The 17,993-nt window shown below is 39.7% G+C and overlaps 1 protein-coding gene across 4 annotated transcripts in view; it reads left to right on the plus strand.

The window, feature by feature from the left end:
* Trpc4 (transient receptor potential cation channel subfamily C member 4) overlaps nucleotides 1-17,993 on the plus strand; it is a 184,747-nt gene that overhangs the window by 146,119 nt on the left and 20,635 nt on the right. For all 4 annotated transcript variants that reach the window (XM_031373817.1, XM_031373819.1, XM_031373818.1 and 1 more), the window contains one exon: nucleotides 7,670-7,983. In XM_031373817.1, the coding sequence (XP_031229677.1) occupies nucleotides 7,670-7,983 (314 nt within the window). The remainder of the gene's footprint in view (nucleotides 1-7,669; nucleotides 7,984-17,993) is intronic.

The following is a 17,993-nucleotide window of genomic DNA, read 5'->3' on the forward strand; positions in this document are numbered from 1 at the left end:
CTTTAGAAATTGAGTTACTCGGTTTTTATGGCTAAGTTTTGTAGTTGAAGGAAGACACTTTGAAACTGAATCAAGAAAAGATTTTTAAGTACAATTACCATAAAAAAACATTTCAAGTAAGATGGATAATTCTTACTCACATTATTATGATGCCACTTCTGATACAGGTGTTCTTTATATGTAAGAACGAAAGTATTTATTATGTCCATTTCTATGGGTGAGTTGTGCCTTCATATGAGGGAAGGGGATGGGAAGAGAAGTGGTGAGGGAGGGGCAGGGACAGAGGGAGAGAGGAAAGGACACTAATCCCCTTTGGGGACATATAAATCTTTATAAACCTCATCTCACACAGACTTTGTAACCCGCAATGGTGCCACAAGCTGTTGGTCCTTTGAGGAACATTGAAGATCCAGATGACAGCACAGCCCTTGAAACCAAGGCTGCATATAGTATGACTACAGCTAGTATATTATGCCACTTTCTACTTGTAGCGTTTGAAGCAAGCTACTTATTATCTCAAATCTGTTTTCCAAAAAAAAAAAAAAAAAAAAAAAAAAAAAACGGTAATAATCATCAAAGTTAATAGAATGTTTAAAAGATGCCAGGCACTAAAAGAAACATTAAATATTTGCTTTGACTTTGTTTAATGTTCTAGTTTGGCTCCTGTCACTGTGATGAACACAAAACAAAAGCAAACACAACTTGTGGAGGGAAGGGTTTACTTCCTCTTGTGACTCATAGCCCACCACGGAAGGAAGTTCAGGCAGATACCTGGAGGCGGGGACAGACACAGAAACCATGCAGGAGTGCTGCTTACTGGCGTGCGCTCTAAAGCTTGTTCAAATTGTTTTCTTACATAACTCAGGACCACCAACACAGAGCAGGTAGACAGTGGACTGCACCACCCCATATCAGTTATTAAGGAAAAATATGACCCCCACACTGGCCTAGGGGCCAATCTAATGAAGGAAATCCTTCAACTGATCTTTACCTATTCGCTGTCGACGTTCATTGTGTCAAATTGACATAAACTAGCCAGCGTGTATATACAAAGTAACAGCATTCCAAAACACACGTCCTTTTCCTCTTTGCTGATGAGGTTTGATGGTGCTTCCTTTCATGCTTTGATGCTTTTTATATCTCATAGGATGGCTGTTTTTAAAACACAAGAGCTTGTGGATCTCCAGGACACAATTTTAAGTCTTATTTCCACTTCATTGGGACTGCTTTGTTCCTACTTAAAAATAGGCTTAAAACTCCATTTCCATATGCAAAACTTGTCTCTCATGTTTAGCATCATTAGTCATTTAATAAGTATGATTAAATCTCTCTAATTCTTGACTGTGTAACTTAAATATTTTCCAACAATTAAAATTATTAAGAATACAAACAATTGTTTTTTACAGCCATGGAAGAGTTTTTACATCATTTTAATAAACAATTTGGGCTGTATGACTTCATTCCATATCAGTTAATGGGGAACAAGGGCTGTTGCTTCTGCCTTATGAAGGATGTCAGCCCCTTAAACAGTACTGTCTGTGACATTCTTCAGTTTTGCAGCAGGGCTCTGCGGGTAGCTGAATCCTAGTTGTTTGTTCTAGAATCACCTGTTAGGAAAGAAATCCTTATGTCTTTCTCTTGTCTTTTTTTCCTACTTTATTAGCATATGTGTACAAAGGGAAATTTTTTTTATCTTGTAAAATACTCATTAAAATTAATACATGTTTTTTTCCTGTAACCTCCTATGACAAATGTCCTAGTCAGACTTCATTACTATATCAAATATCTGAGACAACCATGTTACAAAAGGAAAAGGTCTTTGGCTCACAGTTTGAGGGTCACTTGCCACTTCTGTAATATGTTGGGAAATGCAGGATGGTTCAAATGAACCACTTGTAAGTGGAAAGAAAGAAACAAGGATGAGACCAGGGTCCCCTCACCCGCCTCGAGGGCATCTCCTTAAATGACACAACCACCTCTGAAAGGTTTGTCATCTCCTATTAACACCAAGCTGGAGGTCATGGTCTAGCAAATGAGCCTCAGGAAGACATTCTGGATCACACTACGGCAGCAGCCATTTTCATATTGCATCCACCTAAAAGTTTTAGTCATGTTGATTGACACTTTGTCTTTTATGAATATGCATGAACTTGTAAAGGGCATGAAGATGAACTAGCATATTTTTCTATAGTCTAGGAACTTATGACCCAATATTATGATTCAATCCATCATTGGCTCTTAACAGCCTGCCAAGTCTTCATGCCTTGAGTCTGACATACTTAAGCTCTTCTCTCTGTTCCCAAACCCTCAGCTCTATCAACCCACATTTCTATAGCTGACTAACATCCTGGATCTTCCATGTCCTTAAACATGTCTGACTCTTCTCCTTGAGTGAGTTTAGAGTTTCAGATGTGAAGAAATTCAGAGGATAGTGCTCCCTTCAGGAGACACTAGGAACCACATGGTACATGGTCTACAAAAAAAAAAAAAAAAAAAAAAGAGTTCTCAGAAAAAAATTACACTCATCAGAAAGGAAGGCTAGAGGGAAAGTGACATCACAGTAGGAGTATAGTGAAACACAGTTATTTGATGGGATGGGGAAGCATGCGTGATTGTCTTAGACAAGTGGAGGTGTTTATTCTACAACACTGGGTCTTTGGGATCTTGATGTTCACTTATCTCCTTTTAAAGGAACAATGGGCATTGTTTGATTAATATCTGTCTCATAATTGCCTAACTTTGTGGCTTGGCAATTTCTCCTTTTACCATCAATGAGTACCAAAAAGACTGAGTTTAACCATTCTTTGGTATCCATCATAGGTTCCCTAGATGAGTAACAGATGAAAACTCAGAATTGCTAGAACTTATGTTAATTCTTAGGAAAGGGCTAAGCATTTACAGAATGGCATTTTGGTGAGAATGTAGCAAAACTGAAAATCTAGAAGAATCACAAGTACTGTATATTTGTCCAAGGCATTGAGTACCAGACTACTGACAAATGAATGCAAGATACAAGCTTCATCTGTCAGCTGTTAAAGACTCAAATCATCATCTCCAGAAAATGGAGTCATGGATAGCAATAATACATGGCATGCCAATTTTTTCTTCAAAAGATAATGTAGCAATGAATAAATGAGATACAATACAAGGAGAGCAGTTAGGACAGTGATTACATCACTGTGATAATGGAAGAAAGAGGGGAAATTGTTATGAGATTGAGAGATATGAGGAGGTGCTTGGTATTGGATGCTGGGAAACTGGGTGCACCATCCTCTCGAATCCGGAGGCATGAACTGATAGATCAAATGATGATAGACGGGTTTTTGTCTGTAAATTTAAGGTCTCAAAATGGGAAGAACCATCCTGTCAGCAGAGTGTGAGATGGGCCAAGAGGGCAGGAAGTCTGAGCTAGACCTGAAGTCTGAGTTGGAGTTAGCCCTGAGAGGTGAGAGCATGGGAGGTATCTGGGGAGAAGTGGTGAGTGAGAAGAGTCTGGGAAAGTAAGCTTTTCATTAAAGGGCAGGTGAGACAGAGGCTCTTCTAGGGCTTGAGTTTAAAAGATACAACATAACTAATTTTATTTATTTTTAAATTTTTGTTTGTAAATCTCCTTCATACATTAGCACTCTATATTATTTCTGCTCTCCTCTTTATTCCAACTTATCTTGTATCCCCCATATCCTCTCTCAAACTCATGACCTCTTCTTTAGTGATTTTTTTTGTCCCACGCACACACAACACACACCCCGACACCATACACATACACACTCACATACTCACTTACTGAGTCCACTTACTGTTGCTCACATATACATGTACGTAGGGCTTACCACTTGGGACTGGATAACCTATCAGGGCTCCCCCCTGGGGAAGACTGATTCTCCCTATCTCAGCAGCCATTGGCTGCTTGTAGCTCTTCCAGGTGTTGGACCTTGAGAGATTTTCCTCATCCACATTGGTAGGTCATCTGATGTTTTCATTGCATGGGTCTTGTTTAGGTAAGCATGTGGATGAGGTATCATGGGTGCAGCTTTCCTCTCATGTACAGAAGACACTGTCTCACAGCAGGTATCCTGGTCTTCGGACACTTACAGTCTTTACATTCTATCTTCTAAGATGTTTCCGGAGCCTTGGATATAGGTGTCTTTTCTTTAGAGATTCTATTTCTTTGTTAAATTCTTCTCCTATCTTGAATTGTTTTCATTATTTTATTCATCTGTTTGCATTTTCAGTCTTCATGGAAGCATCTACTCATATCGTCTTTCAGATCCTTGAACATAATTGCTATTTTGAAGTTCTTTGTCTTGAGATTGAACTAAACTGATTTCTTGGACCATGTTAGCATAGGGGTGCTGGCCTGGATGTTGGCGCTTGTGTTTTGTGCTGGGATCTAGTCATCCACAGTTATGATGCTTGTTGTGTTCTCACCTTTGCTGGGTGTGCGTTCAGTTCTTTGGTTTCTATTACTCAACTCTGACAGGTTGTAGACCAGAGGAATGATGGCTTGTCTTTTAGTGTTAGGACCACTCTGGGTCTTGGGGTTCAGACTCTGATTGCTCCAAGATCTGAAGATTAGAAGTCTGGTTTCAAATTCCAAGCAGTACTGATGGGTACATTATAAATAATAGGGGGGGTGTGTGTGGTAGACTAGACTCTGGAGGTCTCTGAAGTGACTTTGGTCTTGTCTTAGTCAGTGTTATACTGCTGTAAGGAGACACCATGACCCCAGAAACTCATAGGAAGGAAAACAATTCATTGAGGCATTACCTGGAGCATCAGAGGTTTAGTCCTTTATCATCATGGTGAGATGCATGGCAGCACACAGGCAGACATGGTGCTGGAGAAGGAGCTGAGAGCTACATTCTGATCTGCTTAGCTGGCTGAGAGAGAGACTCTGGGCCTCACTTGGGCTTCTAAAACCCCAGAGTCCACCCTGAGTGACACACTTCCTCCTACAAGGCCACACATCCCAATCCTTTTAAATACTGCCATTCCCTGGTGACCAAGCATTAAAATTTATGAGCCTGTGAAGGCCACTTTCATTCAAACCACCACAGATCTTCCTCTGCAAAGGGAGACAGAGGCAGAATAGAGACACTCTGGGGCTGGCTATGAATGGCAACCCATCTGAAGGGGATGGAGGTGGTTGGGAAGAGGCTGCAATAAGAGGTCCCTAGAAAGAATAGAATGGGTGAGGAAAAGAGGAACACCGGTGGCTTACCTGGGTCCTAGCCAAAGGTGGCAGCTGTAGGGTCCCTGTAGGTTGTTGGGGAGTTACAAAACAATGGAGGTGGGCTCGGAGGAGTGGTTAAGGAGGGGTTTCAAGTAAGAACTAGGGGGACCTTGGATCCACACCACCAGGAACTGAGGCTCAACGTGATCGTAATGGGCTAGAAGGAGGAACTGGAACCAAAATTAAAATTTCAAATTAACATGTTAATACTCAACAATAGGTTTAGAAAATATGCCCATTGGCCAAATACTTTATTCTCTCTAGATTTAAAGAACATTGTGGTTTGCAAAGCTTTTTAAATTGCTTTGATACAATTGGTTTTTTACTCAGTTTATCTGTTTGCTTTCTGCTTTTAGACAGTCTCACTGTGCAGCCCAGGCTAACTTTGAACTCACCAAAGAGCTTACACTACCCTCCCTCCACCTTGCAACCCACTCCGAGTCTTGTGCATGGATTACAGGTGTGCACAGCCACATCTATTTGGAAGCCTATGAAAATGTGTATGTATGGCAGGAGAAGATTTTAAATCAAAACTTAAAAGAATGAAATCAAGCGCTAGTTGCTTACAGTTTATGTCTTTGTTTGTGCTCTGACAGGAAGCAAGGTGTCTGGATCATCCAACAGACAAATTATTGATTTACATTGTGATCTTAGCATCAGTCCCCATGTCCCAATTCCCCAGTGGGGGATGTGATGAGAGCCAGATGTGCCCAGTACACAAGGGGATTATACCACACGAAAGGAAATCGGAAATTATGATTCTCAGAATTTACAGGATGCAGCTGAGCTAGCTGCCTGTCATCCCCCCGGGGAGAGAAAGACTTTAAGTTTCTTAAGAAAATAAATATCCTCTGAAGAATAAGGTCCCTGGGTTTATTATCCAGAGAATGGAAGTCGATGGCTCCTGGGGAGACATCTGTGAGTCTCCATGGAGCCACTGTAACTTTTAATGATGGCTTGCCATTACAACACCATTAAACCCAGTAATATTGCTCAAAAAGCCCTGACTGTGTATAGCTGTGTAACTGTGATTATGTCTGTACAGTGTCATTCCATCAAAGCTACCAGACATACTTGACTCCGAATCTAGTGTGGATTCTTATATTACAGCAAAAGTAGAGCCTTCTGCTACCAAAGTTTATCCATTATCATTCTTTCAATCACAGCCCAGATTGCTCACTGAGAATGGTTCTGTGTATGTCAGTTCCTGAGTAGAAATAGAATCTGTTATAGTATGACGATGGCTTCTGCATCAGGTCACCTCCAACTGGCGCAAAGCTGCTAATGAGGCATAGCCTCTCCTCTAGACTCTGAACGCTTCCACAGCATAGAGACCCAATCCGTTCTCACCTCTTGCCCTCTATTCCTGCAATACTTCATGTTAATCTCCCTAAGTGTTTCTGTGATAGTTAGATGTGTCTGCCTGTGTCCTGGTCTATGAATATGTTTTGGGTACAAATGTTCCTTAGAGCTAAAGGGGTTTGCAGCACCATAGGAGGAATAACAATATGAACCAACTAGTACCCACAGAGCTCCCAGGGATGAAACCACCAACCAAAGAGTACACATGGTGGGACTCATGGCTCCAGCTGCATATGTAGCAAAGGATGGCCCTGTGGGACATCAATGAAAGGAGAGGCCGTTGGCCTTTGAAGGCTTGATGCCCAGTGTAGGGGAACTCCAGGACAAGGAAGCAGGAGTGGGTGGGTTAGTGAGCAGGGGGAGGGGGAATAGGATACAGAGGTTTCTTTTCAGAGGGGAAATGAGGAAAGAGGATAAAATTTGAAATGTAAATAAAGAAAATATATAATAAAAAAGAAAAGGATAGCATTATTTTCTATAAAAAACCAAAACCAAACCAAACCAAACCAAAACAAAACAAAAAAACAAATGTTCCTTAGGTACTCGCTGTGCACAGCATATCACATTGAACATTTGAGAAGTTTAAAAAGTGCTTACATTGTTATCAATATACTTCGCCTTTCATACTGTATATAATCGATTATCCAAACACATTGACTAGGATTTTAAAAGATACCCATCCATTCTTGCTCAGACTTGATTATTTTATAATATCACTCAAGCAGGAGTCTAAAAGTTGAACCGGCTCAGTTGAATAAGTGGCAAAGGTGTGCTTTTTGAAGGAAGACAGAAACTGTGAGGTAGCAGACAAGAACTAATTGATTCTCATATCAAAATCTGAACACACTGACATAAACAAAATAAGTACAGGCTTGTACAGCCACATGGATTAAAGCTCATGAGTTATAAATTAATGGATTAATGTCTTTGTAGTGCATACTCTATCTAGCTACTGCCATCTTAAAGCATAAACCTTCCAAAGAGTGGCTGACGCAGACCCTAGAAACCTCTACAGAGCTGAATTTGATTCTGTCAGCATGTGTGCTTACTTCGCCTTCATTTCTGTTTTCTCAGTACAGTGCTCTGAACCCACGGGAATCATGGGACATGTGGCACCCCACCCTGGTGGCAGAGGCGTTATTTGCTATTGCAAACATCTTCAGTTCCCTCCGCCTGATCTCTTTGTTCACTGCCAATTCTCACCTGGGGCCTCTGCAGATATCTCTGGGACGAATGCTTCTGGACATCCTAAAGTTCTTATTCATCTACTGCCTCGTGCTGCTAGCCTTTGCAAATGGCCTAAATCAACTGTACTTCTACTATGAAGAAACAAAGGGGTTAAGCTGCAAAGGTATACGGTGTGAAAAACAGAACAACGCGTTTTCCACGTAAGTCAGAGAGGCACTGCTCCTAGTACTGTTCGGCAGACCTGAGAGTGTATGATGTCACAAATGTGAAAAATTTGCCACAAGGATTGCAAAGGAAATGGAGAATTAAAGCTATGAATAATGCAGGAAATGGAATTAACACAGCTCTGAATAGAAACATAGACTTCTGGTGTTAAGAAAAAAATACTGGGCATATTTATTTCAAGTTTTAGTAAATGGTCTTTTTTTTGAATGACCTCATGAAAAGGAAGGGATATATATAGATATGTGTGTGTGTGTGTGTGTGTGTGTGTGTGTGTGTGTGTGTGTGATATATGAATTCATACATAGGAAAAATGTGGAATTCAAAAAGGAAACCTATGTATTATTTACATAAGTGTATATAATATGTCATATATATATTTCAAGTTTTAGTAAATGGTCTTTTCTTTTTAATGACCTCATGAAAAGGAAGGATATATATGTATATATGTATATATATATATATATATATATATATAAATTCATACATAGGGAAAATGTGGAATTCAAAAAGGAAACCTATGTATTATTGACATCTTATAAGTATGCATGTGCACTCAATCGTGTTGGAAAACCTAAATGCTTTTCTGTATTTCCACATGGCCCTTCATATGTTTCTTTTGATTTTTAGTGCAGTATGAAAAAACATGAGCATGTAAGAAACTTCTCCAAAATGAATACTCAAATCTATCCATTAATATCGCCTAGGTAAATTTTCCTGTAAGCTTTCATGAGGATGAACAGTTCTTAACAGCCACTGTGAAGGTGACTTTCATAGGCAGGACTGATGGCAGCCCATGCTCATCATGAGCATGGGAGACTAGTGTCTGTGCCACCACCTCAGAGGTCCGTTTCCTTCCCACTGTGAGACATAGGAGGCTAGTAGGTTAAGAAGCTGGGCTGCTTCCCCCGCACACAGCAATCACAGTTGAATACAAGCTTGTCTTGTCACCTTAATAACCTTCCTTGTGGGCCCTCATAGAATTGTACACACTGCAAAAGAGTAATTTTCTAACTGGAAGGAAAACAGGCATTTCACATAATCTAAATCACCCATAGCTAAAATGTTCTAGTTGGTTTAATCCTGCATCTGTTTGTTTCTATCCTGATATTTAAAACTCCATTTTAATTAACCAGCATCTGTTTATTTGCACAGTTAATCTCACCCTTTTAGATTTGATACAAACTGGCAGTCATAAGTAACCATGCAGTCCTGACTCCCCCCATGTCTCATCTCAGTAGTCCTCAGGTTGACTCCTGAGCCCTCATCAGTGCTCTCTGACCTTGGGCTGCCGGGAGGTGGAGGAACCTCCTTCAGTGGTTCCTTTGATTGCTAGGACCTTATGTGGCATCTTGGCTCAGATGGCTGGAATTATTTTCACGTGTGTGTGTGTGTGTGTGTGTGTGTGTGCTACTTTTTGATTTTTCTTGTGAATTAGTCAAAGGCACTGAGGGCATAAGGCAAATAGAGACCAGAACCACCACCCTCTCTCTATGCCTCTCATAATCTTTCTGGATGTTGTCTGCTGGCTGATGGTCTCTGCGGCTTTCTGACAGAGTCCACTATCCTGAGCTCCACCTCTCTTAAAAGTTTTGTTGGTTTTTAGTGCATATCCTATTACAAGCTATTTGCTGAGCCCCCCTCCTGCATGGTTGCTGCACCCTTCCTGTGTGGCGCTACACAGCACCTACGACTGAGTCACCTCCCTCCCTCATCCTCTGTAAGGTAATGGAAAAGATCGCATTCACAGCCCAGCCCTCCTCACTTGCCTGATTCCTCTCACAGGCTACTCTTAACACTATCCTGCTTCCTGACTTTCTAAAATTTCAAGGCATCCTTTTGTTCCTAATTCTGTTTTATAATTTATTGTTTTTTATTGTTTTATATTTATTGAATATAATATCAGACCAAAACCATTATAGTTTAGATGCACAATATAAGTTATCTGACATACATCTACTCTCCAAATAAGTTTGCTGGATTGTTCTAACTTAAGTATGGTTTTAGTTTATCTGTACCCATGATTTCTTTCATGATTTGAAAGGCAATAGATAACTGCATATCTCGGATATCGTAGGACTAAGTCATCTGCCACTCTCTCCCAGAGATCTTTCATCTAAATTATTTTCCTGTAAATGACAATTACATTTCTCTCAATGATATTAAAAGCTAAATAATGCAACTAACTCTGAATATTATTAAATAGGCTGTGTCAGGCTTAAGCTTATCCTTAGATGACTCTTGTTTTTATGTAGCAGATGTCTGTCACTGTAAGAGAGACATATGGTGATACTTGGTGTCTCTTGTTAACTATCTACATTTGATCTCTGCTTTCACATTCAGTTTTCTTTCCACAAAAATTTTCACTTTATTACACATTGTTCCAGAGACCGTATTCCAAATGGTATTAAAATTAATTCATATAAGACACCTAACACAGTGTCTCTACTATCAGAGATCCCCAAAGACAGTAGCAAATCTGAAACACTATTTTTGGTAGAGTGCCATTTCTCATTTGTTTCATTAACTTCTTACTCCTTACCCGCCCCAGACTTCAGTTGTCCATTTCCTTTCTTTCATTCGTGATACCCTATATGAACACGTTTCTATACCTCTCAGTCATTCTTCATTTAGCTCCTGCTTCTCCAAGACTTCACCAAAATCACTTAAGAAAGTACATGGTAGGGCATTCTGATCACTGGTTCTAGGGGACGTTTATCATCTTACATCACTCGCTGTGACTCCTAAAGAAAACTTCCAGTCTGAGACCATTCACCAATCTCTTTCCAAACTGTCACTTTCTCATCCCCAGCTCTCCCAGTTCTCTTAGCCAGTGTTCCTATAACCCACACACAGAGATCAAGTGAAACAGAAACCCAGGTTTAGCAGTGTCCCTCCCTCTTCCATCACATGGCCTTTGTTAAGTTCCCACAGTCAGCATCATTATCTTGTCAATATCTTCCCTTGTGCACTGTCCTGGCCTAAGTCTACATTCTCAGGCTACACGTCCTGTTCTGTCCTGTCCTGTCCTGTCCTGTCCTGTTCTGTTCTGTCTGTCTGTCTGTCTGTCTACTTCCTTCTCAGAAAAGGTATTTCTAGAACAAGATTAGAGGCTCCACCATTCAAAATACCCAAATGATTTCCTGTCTCTTACCAGATTCACCATCTCAGTCCTTCAGTGATCTGGCCTTTACCTCTCTTTTAAGTTTTGTCTCCAGGGTCCTAACATTATTTTACTTTTCCCCAACAAGTTTGTTCTGAATCACCAGTGTATTATTTCCTTTCCCATTTCACTGCCCCCTATTTTGCCTTCACATCTTTCAAATTTTCATTCTTCTCAGACATGCTTTTCCTAACCCACATCCCAGATGCTCTGGCTGTGCACTCTCAGTGAATATAGACTGTGCTTTGGGTCTCATAAAAGTCTACATTTGTCATCAGCAAGTAGATGCAATTCCTACCTCCTTTTGTGTTTTACAGTTTTCTCACCGACATGGAAGAAACTGCATGTCACTAAAAAGACACCAACTATTTGGTGTCTGAAATAATTCTATGCAGAAGTTTGGCTAACTGTCTCCTGCAAAGGGCCTCTCCTGTGAAACGAAAGGCCACGAGCCTTAGCACAGTTCTTTTTTTTCTTTTTTCTTTTATTGCATTATGATGAGAAAAGTTACAAAATTTCAATTTGTCTGAATTTATTAACATTTAAAAACATATTTTAAGTAAATAGAATTAAATCGCATTCTTGTTTCCCTTTTGTACCCTAACTCCTCCCAGAGACCCCCTCTTCAATACCTACAATATTTTTGTCATATTCCTTAAAATTTATAAAATATTATAACAATAAAAATGAGTATTATAAAAATTGTTTGATATAAAACAACAATCAGTTTAACAGTGTTATGTAGAGGCTTGTCTACAGCAATACTGAAAATAGATACATTTTCCTCAGTATAAATTTTAAATAACTCCAAACATATTAGCTGTATATTTCAAAATAATACATCACTACTAGTATTTCCTTAAATGAACATAAATATATAAAGTCTTTTTGTTTGTTTGTTTGTTTTGTATTTAGTAGAGTTTAAAATCTTGGCTCTTACTGTGGTACAAGCCCAAAATAAGAACAATTTTTAGACATTGGATTTCATTGTAATAAGGCTGTACTTCAATGACCCTCAAATCACCGAAGGATTTTACCTCCATCATAGCTAAGCTGAGAGTTAACAGTTCTGCTGGGCCAAGGAATAAATTGTAGGCACGATTTTTGGATACAGACTTCCTGCTATGGTCAAAACTATTTGACTTGAGTGAGTGGCTTTATTCTCAGCCCACAGAAAACAGGTTACATTCATTTAAGAAATGGTGTGTGTATTAAGATAGTCTATCCATAAAGTCATTCACCAACTGTTTCAATGAACAATGGTTCTGCTTGGAGGGTGGCACAGACATTAGGTGTGGGTAAGAATTTGTTTCATTGGCTGTGATAATTTGGAAAAGCCTTCATCTCAGAGAAAGCATAACTTGTAAAGTCCTCTTCTTCAAACTTGATACAAGAGCACAAATGTCAAGCAAAGCATTCAGTCTCACTCTTTGTTGTTCTCTTTCCTACAAACCACCTCCCAAATTAATTGTCTATGTCTTCCTTGGGTATATAAATACTTTTGAAATATATAAACTGTTCTGAAACCATAGTATAGTGTAAAAACACAAAATAAACAATACTAATAGAGAGGCTGAGATAGGAGAAGCAAGATTTCAAGAACCTTATGTTGTACACAGCAAGACACTGTCACAAACAAGCTGAAAGTATATATAGATTGTACAATATTGGACCTATTTCTCCAATTACCAAATTAGAGAGACCATTGGATGACAATCAACAAATTTCTAATTCCTCATATTTTTGGATTTCAATCGCTTAGGATATGTTGATAATATTAACTTTCATATTAAGATATTAAGAAAAGTTATTGTTACTTCCTGTTGTTTTTGTTGTAAGAGGTGGAATTAGATTTGTGTGGATTTGTTGAAAGATTACTTTCTTGCTTCTTCTAGGGTGTAGTTTTGCTCCTTATGTTGATGTTTTCCATCTATTATCCTTTGTAGAGCTGGATTTGTGGAAAGATATTGTGTAAATTTTGTTTTGTCATGGAATATCTTGTTTTCTCCATCTACGGTAATTGAGAGTTTTGCTGGGTATAGTAGCCTGGGCTGGCATTTGTGTTCTTGTAGGGTCTGTATGATATCTGTCCAGGATCTTCTAGCTTTCATAGTCTCTGGTGAGAAGTCTGCCGTAATTCTGATCAGCCTGCCTTTATATGTTACTTGACCTTTTTCCCTAACTGCTTTTAAAATTCTTTCTTTGTTTAGTGCATTTGGTGTTTTTATTATTATGTGTCGGGAGGAATTTCTTTTCTGGTCCAATCTATTTGGAGTTCTGTAGGCTTCTTATATGTTCACGGGCATCTCTTTCTTTAGGTTGGGGAAGTTTTCTTCTATAATTTTGTTGAAGATATTTCCTAGCCCATTACATTAGGAGTCTTCACTCTCTTCTATACCTATTAACCTTAGGTTAGGTCTTCTCATTGCATCCTGGATTTCCTGGATATTTTGGGTTAGGAGCTTTTTGCTTTTTGCATTTTCTTTTACTGTTGTGTCAATGTTTTCTATGGTGTCTTCTGCCCCTGCGATTCTCTCTTCTATCTCTTGTAGTCTGTTGGTGATGCTTGCATCTATGACTCCTGATTTCTTTCCTAGGTTTTGTATCTCCAGGGTTGTCTCTCTTTCTGATTTCTTTATTGTTTCTATTTCCATTTTTAAATTCTGGATGGTTCTGCTCATTTCCTTCATCTGTTTGATTGTGTTTTCCTATAGTTCTTTAAGGGATTTTTGTGTTTCCTCCTTAAGAGCTTCTAATTCTTTACCTGTGTTCTCCTGTATTTCTTTCTTTTTTCTTTTTTTTTTTTTTTAGATATTTTCTTTATTTACATGTAAATTTCTCCATTCCCAGTTTTCCCTCCAAAAACAAAGAAACAAACAAAAATAACAAAAACAAACCCCTGTTGCCTCCCCCCTCCCCATGCCTGCCACCCCACCCTCTCCCACTTATTGGCCCTGGCATTCCTGTATTTCTTGGAGGGTGCTATTTATGTCTTTTTTAAGGTCCTGTATCATCATCATGATAAATGATTTTATATCTGAATCTTGTGTTTCCGGTGTGATGGTATGTCTAGGACTTGCTATGGTGGGAGAATTGGGTTCTGATGATGCCAAGTAACCTTGGTTTGTGTTGTTTATTTTCTTACGCTTGCCCCCCACCCTCCTCAATCCCCCCACTCCCCCATCCCTCACCCCCACCCCAACATCTGGTTATCTCTAGTGCTACCTGCCCTTGCTAAATCTGACTGGAGTCAGTCGTTCCTGTGATTCTGGTTGTATCAGAACTCCTCAGAGTCAGGCTGTCTCTGTGATCCTGTGATTCTGGGATCCTGTGACCCTGGGCTTGTTAGAGCACCTGGGGGTGCAACAGCTTCCTCTGGGTGTTGTGGGACTGGCTACAGAGCTTGTGCCCAAGGTCTGCTCAGGACACCAGCCCAGAGAGACCAGAAGGAACCTGAGCCACTTTGCTGGCAGAGTTCCTGTGTGCCTGGTCCTGCAGGTCCCAGTTACTCCTGGTGTTGGGACAGATGTTTGGGTCCACCTCACCTCTGATCCTGAGAGTGTCAAAGTGCCTGGGAGTGGAGCTTCCTCTGGGTGTTGTGGGACTGGCTGCAGAGCTTGTGCCCAAGGTCCGCTCAGGACACCAGCCCAGACAGACTAGCCTTAGCACAGTTCTGATCAAGTAAAGCTCATTTGTATGTATTGGAGTGAGGGCCAAATTCCCAACGTCTTAGGCCAGCTAGCTAAGGTCGTACTTTATATATTTTACTATGACCTTGTTGGGGTGGATAACAAAAATTAAATGTTGAGTAGGGTCTCAGCATGAGTTTGTTCATTATCATTTCAGTCTCCTAGAACAAGAAGAAATGTCAGCTCAGAACACCATACTGGTTTTACTTTGTTTTGTTTCTCTAGTTCTCAACATTTAGGTGAGGAGGGTCATAGACATTTAAAAAAATTAACAGCTGAAAAATACCTTCAAAGGGAAATAAATAAAATGTTATTTTGATAAAAACAAAACCCTGACCCATATAAAGTGGGTCTTGAGTTTAGAGATCACCATGGATTTTGTGGCATGTCAGTTAATTAGGTTGTGGCATTACCTTGGGAAATTAATAAGCATTTCCTAAAAACATTCGTTCCTTTCACTAATGCCATGTGGAAAATCTCAGCCACATTAAGGCCCTCTGAGATGTGATTCAACTAACAACTCCTAAATTTATGGACAGTGTGGGTCTCTGTGGATTTGAGAATCAGTAATGATTAAAATATTCCTGGAAGCAGTGGCTTTGAAATATTAACCTACATAAAAGTCCAGCAAAGAAACAACTCATTCAGGGATACCTTAATATCAGGAGCTTAGTTCACACAAGGAGCAGATATATTTTAGCTAGGCGAAATGTTCTATAAATCTCCCTAGTTTCATCCCACTAAACAAAGGGAAAGAAAAAAAGAAAATTCTATAGTTGGTCACAAAATGTCTTTTTTGCATTTCCCACGCTGAATCTTAATTTTTAAAATGCCCGTAGATATTTGCTAAACGATTGCTAAATGACCATTCTCTGAAAAAAAATTATTTCTTTCAGACAGAAGCAAATGGGGGCTTTCAACCATGGCAGCCCTTTAATCTGTATGGTTGCTTTGATGGGAATGCTTTAGGAGGCAGCCATAATGAAAAGGCACTCATCATGTCACTGCTCTGTAACTTTGTTTTTTCTTTCCTGTGTGGTACATGTGTGTATATATACATGCCGTTATACATGTGTGCTTGTGCATATGGAAGACAGAGGTTGAAGATTGGTGTCTCCCTCCACTTAGCTTCAGTTCATTGAGGAGTGTCTCTCACTGAGCCCAAAGCAAACTGATTTAGCTAGCCTGGCCACCAGCCCCAGGCATCCCTGGTCTCCACCCCCTAAAGACTCAGATTTAAGCAAAAGCCAAACATGCCCAGCTTTTGTGTGGGTGCCCGGGATCTGGACTCCAGGCATTGGCTTACACAGCATGTGCTTTATCTACTGAATCAAATCTCAGCCACATTGTGTAAAACTTCCCGAGATGCTCGCTCATGTCAGAACAAGCACATCTGAATTATCATTTTATATTCGTATTAATAGTCATCACTTTGGGGAAAGAAAGGATGCAGTAAATCATATTAAATTCAAAGGATGCCTAAGAGTTACTAAAACTTAAGGAATTGGAATCTTGCACCAAAATGAACTGTTTCCATGAACTTTTCTACAGTCGATGAGTTCACTTGAGTCTCCATGACAATTTGGGGACCCACCTGGGCTCTCCCATATGAACACATCTTCACCTTCTCATGCAACACCCTTTCTTCTGGCTAAATGTGGTCAAAGCAACACCTTTATCACAGTTATCTATTGCAGCATTTAACTATTCTAAAATGTAAAGAAACATTAGATTTCATCTCCTAGAATCAGCTTCTCAACTGATTGAAATATGAAGCTTTCAGCTTTCAAAAGCAATAGATTTGCAGAAATGAGGTCTAAGTGGCAGTTTAGACATATTTGGTTAAACTTCTTGGATCGTGAGGGCCAGAAGTGAGTTGTGTCAGTAACAGCCATTCTGCTGTAAGAAGATACACAGAACTGAGCCCTCAGGTCCTCTGACCAAGGAGGATAAGCCCAGCTTTAGGAAGAGAGAATTAACACAGCTGGCCCAGGGGGGTTCCATCCTCATCAGTCTCAGTATAATGCAGTGTCTCCCTGTGTGTTCTTCTTTCATATCCTATGGTTTATTCATCCTTTGTTATCTACATCTCAGTGTATACTGTGGCAAACCTCTCACATACCCTATTGCCAATGAGCCTCATCAACTCTCTCTCAGGCTCTTTGGACACCTACATCATCTCGGTATTCCCTCCAGAGAGGAAGTCTGGTCATGTTCCCTATAGGTCGTTAGCCTCATGCATTCTGTCTTCCTGGGTCATCTGACCATAGCTGACCTTGTATTCGCTGGGTGGGCAGCTCAGGATGGGGTCAGGGAGCTACACAGCTGGAATGTGGTTGGCTTGTTCTCTGAATGGGATTCTAATCTAGGCCCAGTCTTTCTAAAGACTGAAATTCCACCCCCTCAGACTCCATGACAGGTACCCCAAGGTTTTTTTCTCCATTATTTTTAATAAAATGTAAATATAGTCATATTTTGAACATTTCCATGAGTCTAAAACCTTTACCATCAACTTACTATACCATGTTAATGTGTTATACAAAACATTAAAACAAACAATTCTTAATTTGGGTGCAAGTGATTTTGAGATTATTATATTTTCTCATGTTAAAACAAAGGAAATTTCCCTTTAAATAAAACAACCAGAATTCACTTGTTAACCTGAGTGAGTAAAATATGCCTTAAAATTAAAATAAATTATAGTATGTAAGCACTCTGACACTATCTGTTGTCTAATGCAGTATATGATGTACAGGTCCAGTTATAAACGTAAAAAATCTGAAAACCAAATGTAATCTTTGTTTTAATCTTTCCATAACTAAAAGTGAACCAGAAAAGGCCTGACTGGCTCTCATCAGGTAGTAAACTTTAGCATTAACTCTCCTTCAGAGATGGAGGACAGAACTCAACAAGCTGTCTATTAACAAATAGTAAATATTTTAAACACTGTGAGTCAGTTGTTCTCAGATGCAATTGTGTATTTCTGCCAGCATGGCCAGCACAAAACCAACCATAGACAATACCAAAGTAAGCAAGGGTGACTGTGTCTCGTAAAGATGCTGATAAAAACCTTACATAAGTTCCATGTGTCGCCGGGCGGTGGTGGCTCACGCCTTTAATCCCAGCACTTGGGAGG

This window comes from Mastomys coucha, unplaced genomic scaffold, assembly GCF_008632895.1.
Source record: "Mastomys coucha isolate ucsf_1 unplaced genomic scaffold, UCSF_Mcou_1 pScaffold16, whole genome shotgun sequence".
NCBI classification, from domain to species: Eukaryota; Metazoa; Chordata; class Mammalia; order Rodentia; family Muridae; genus Mastomys; species Mastomys coucha.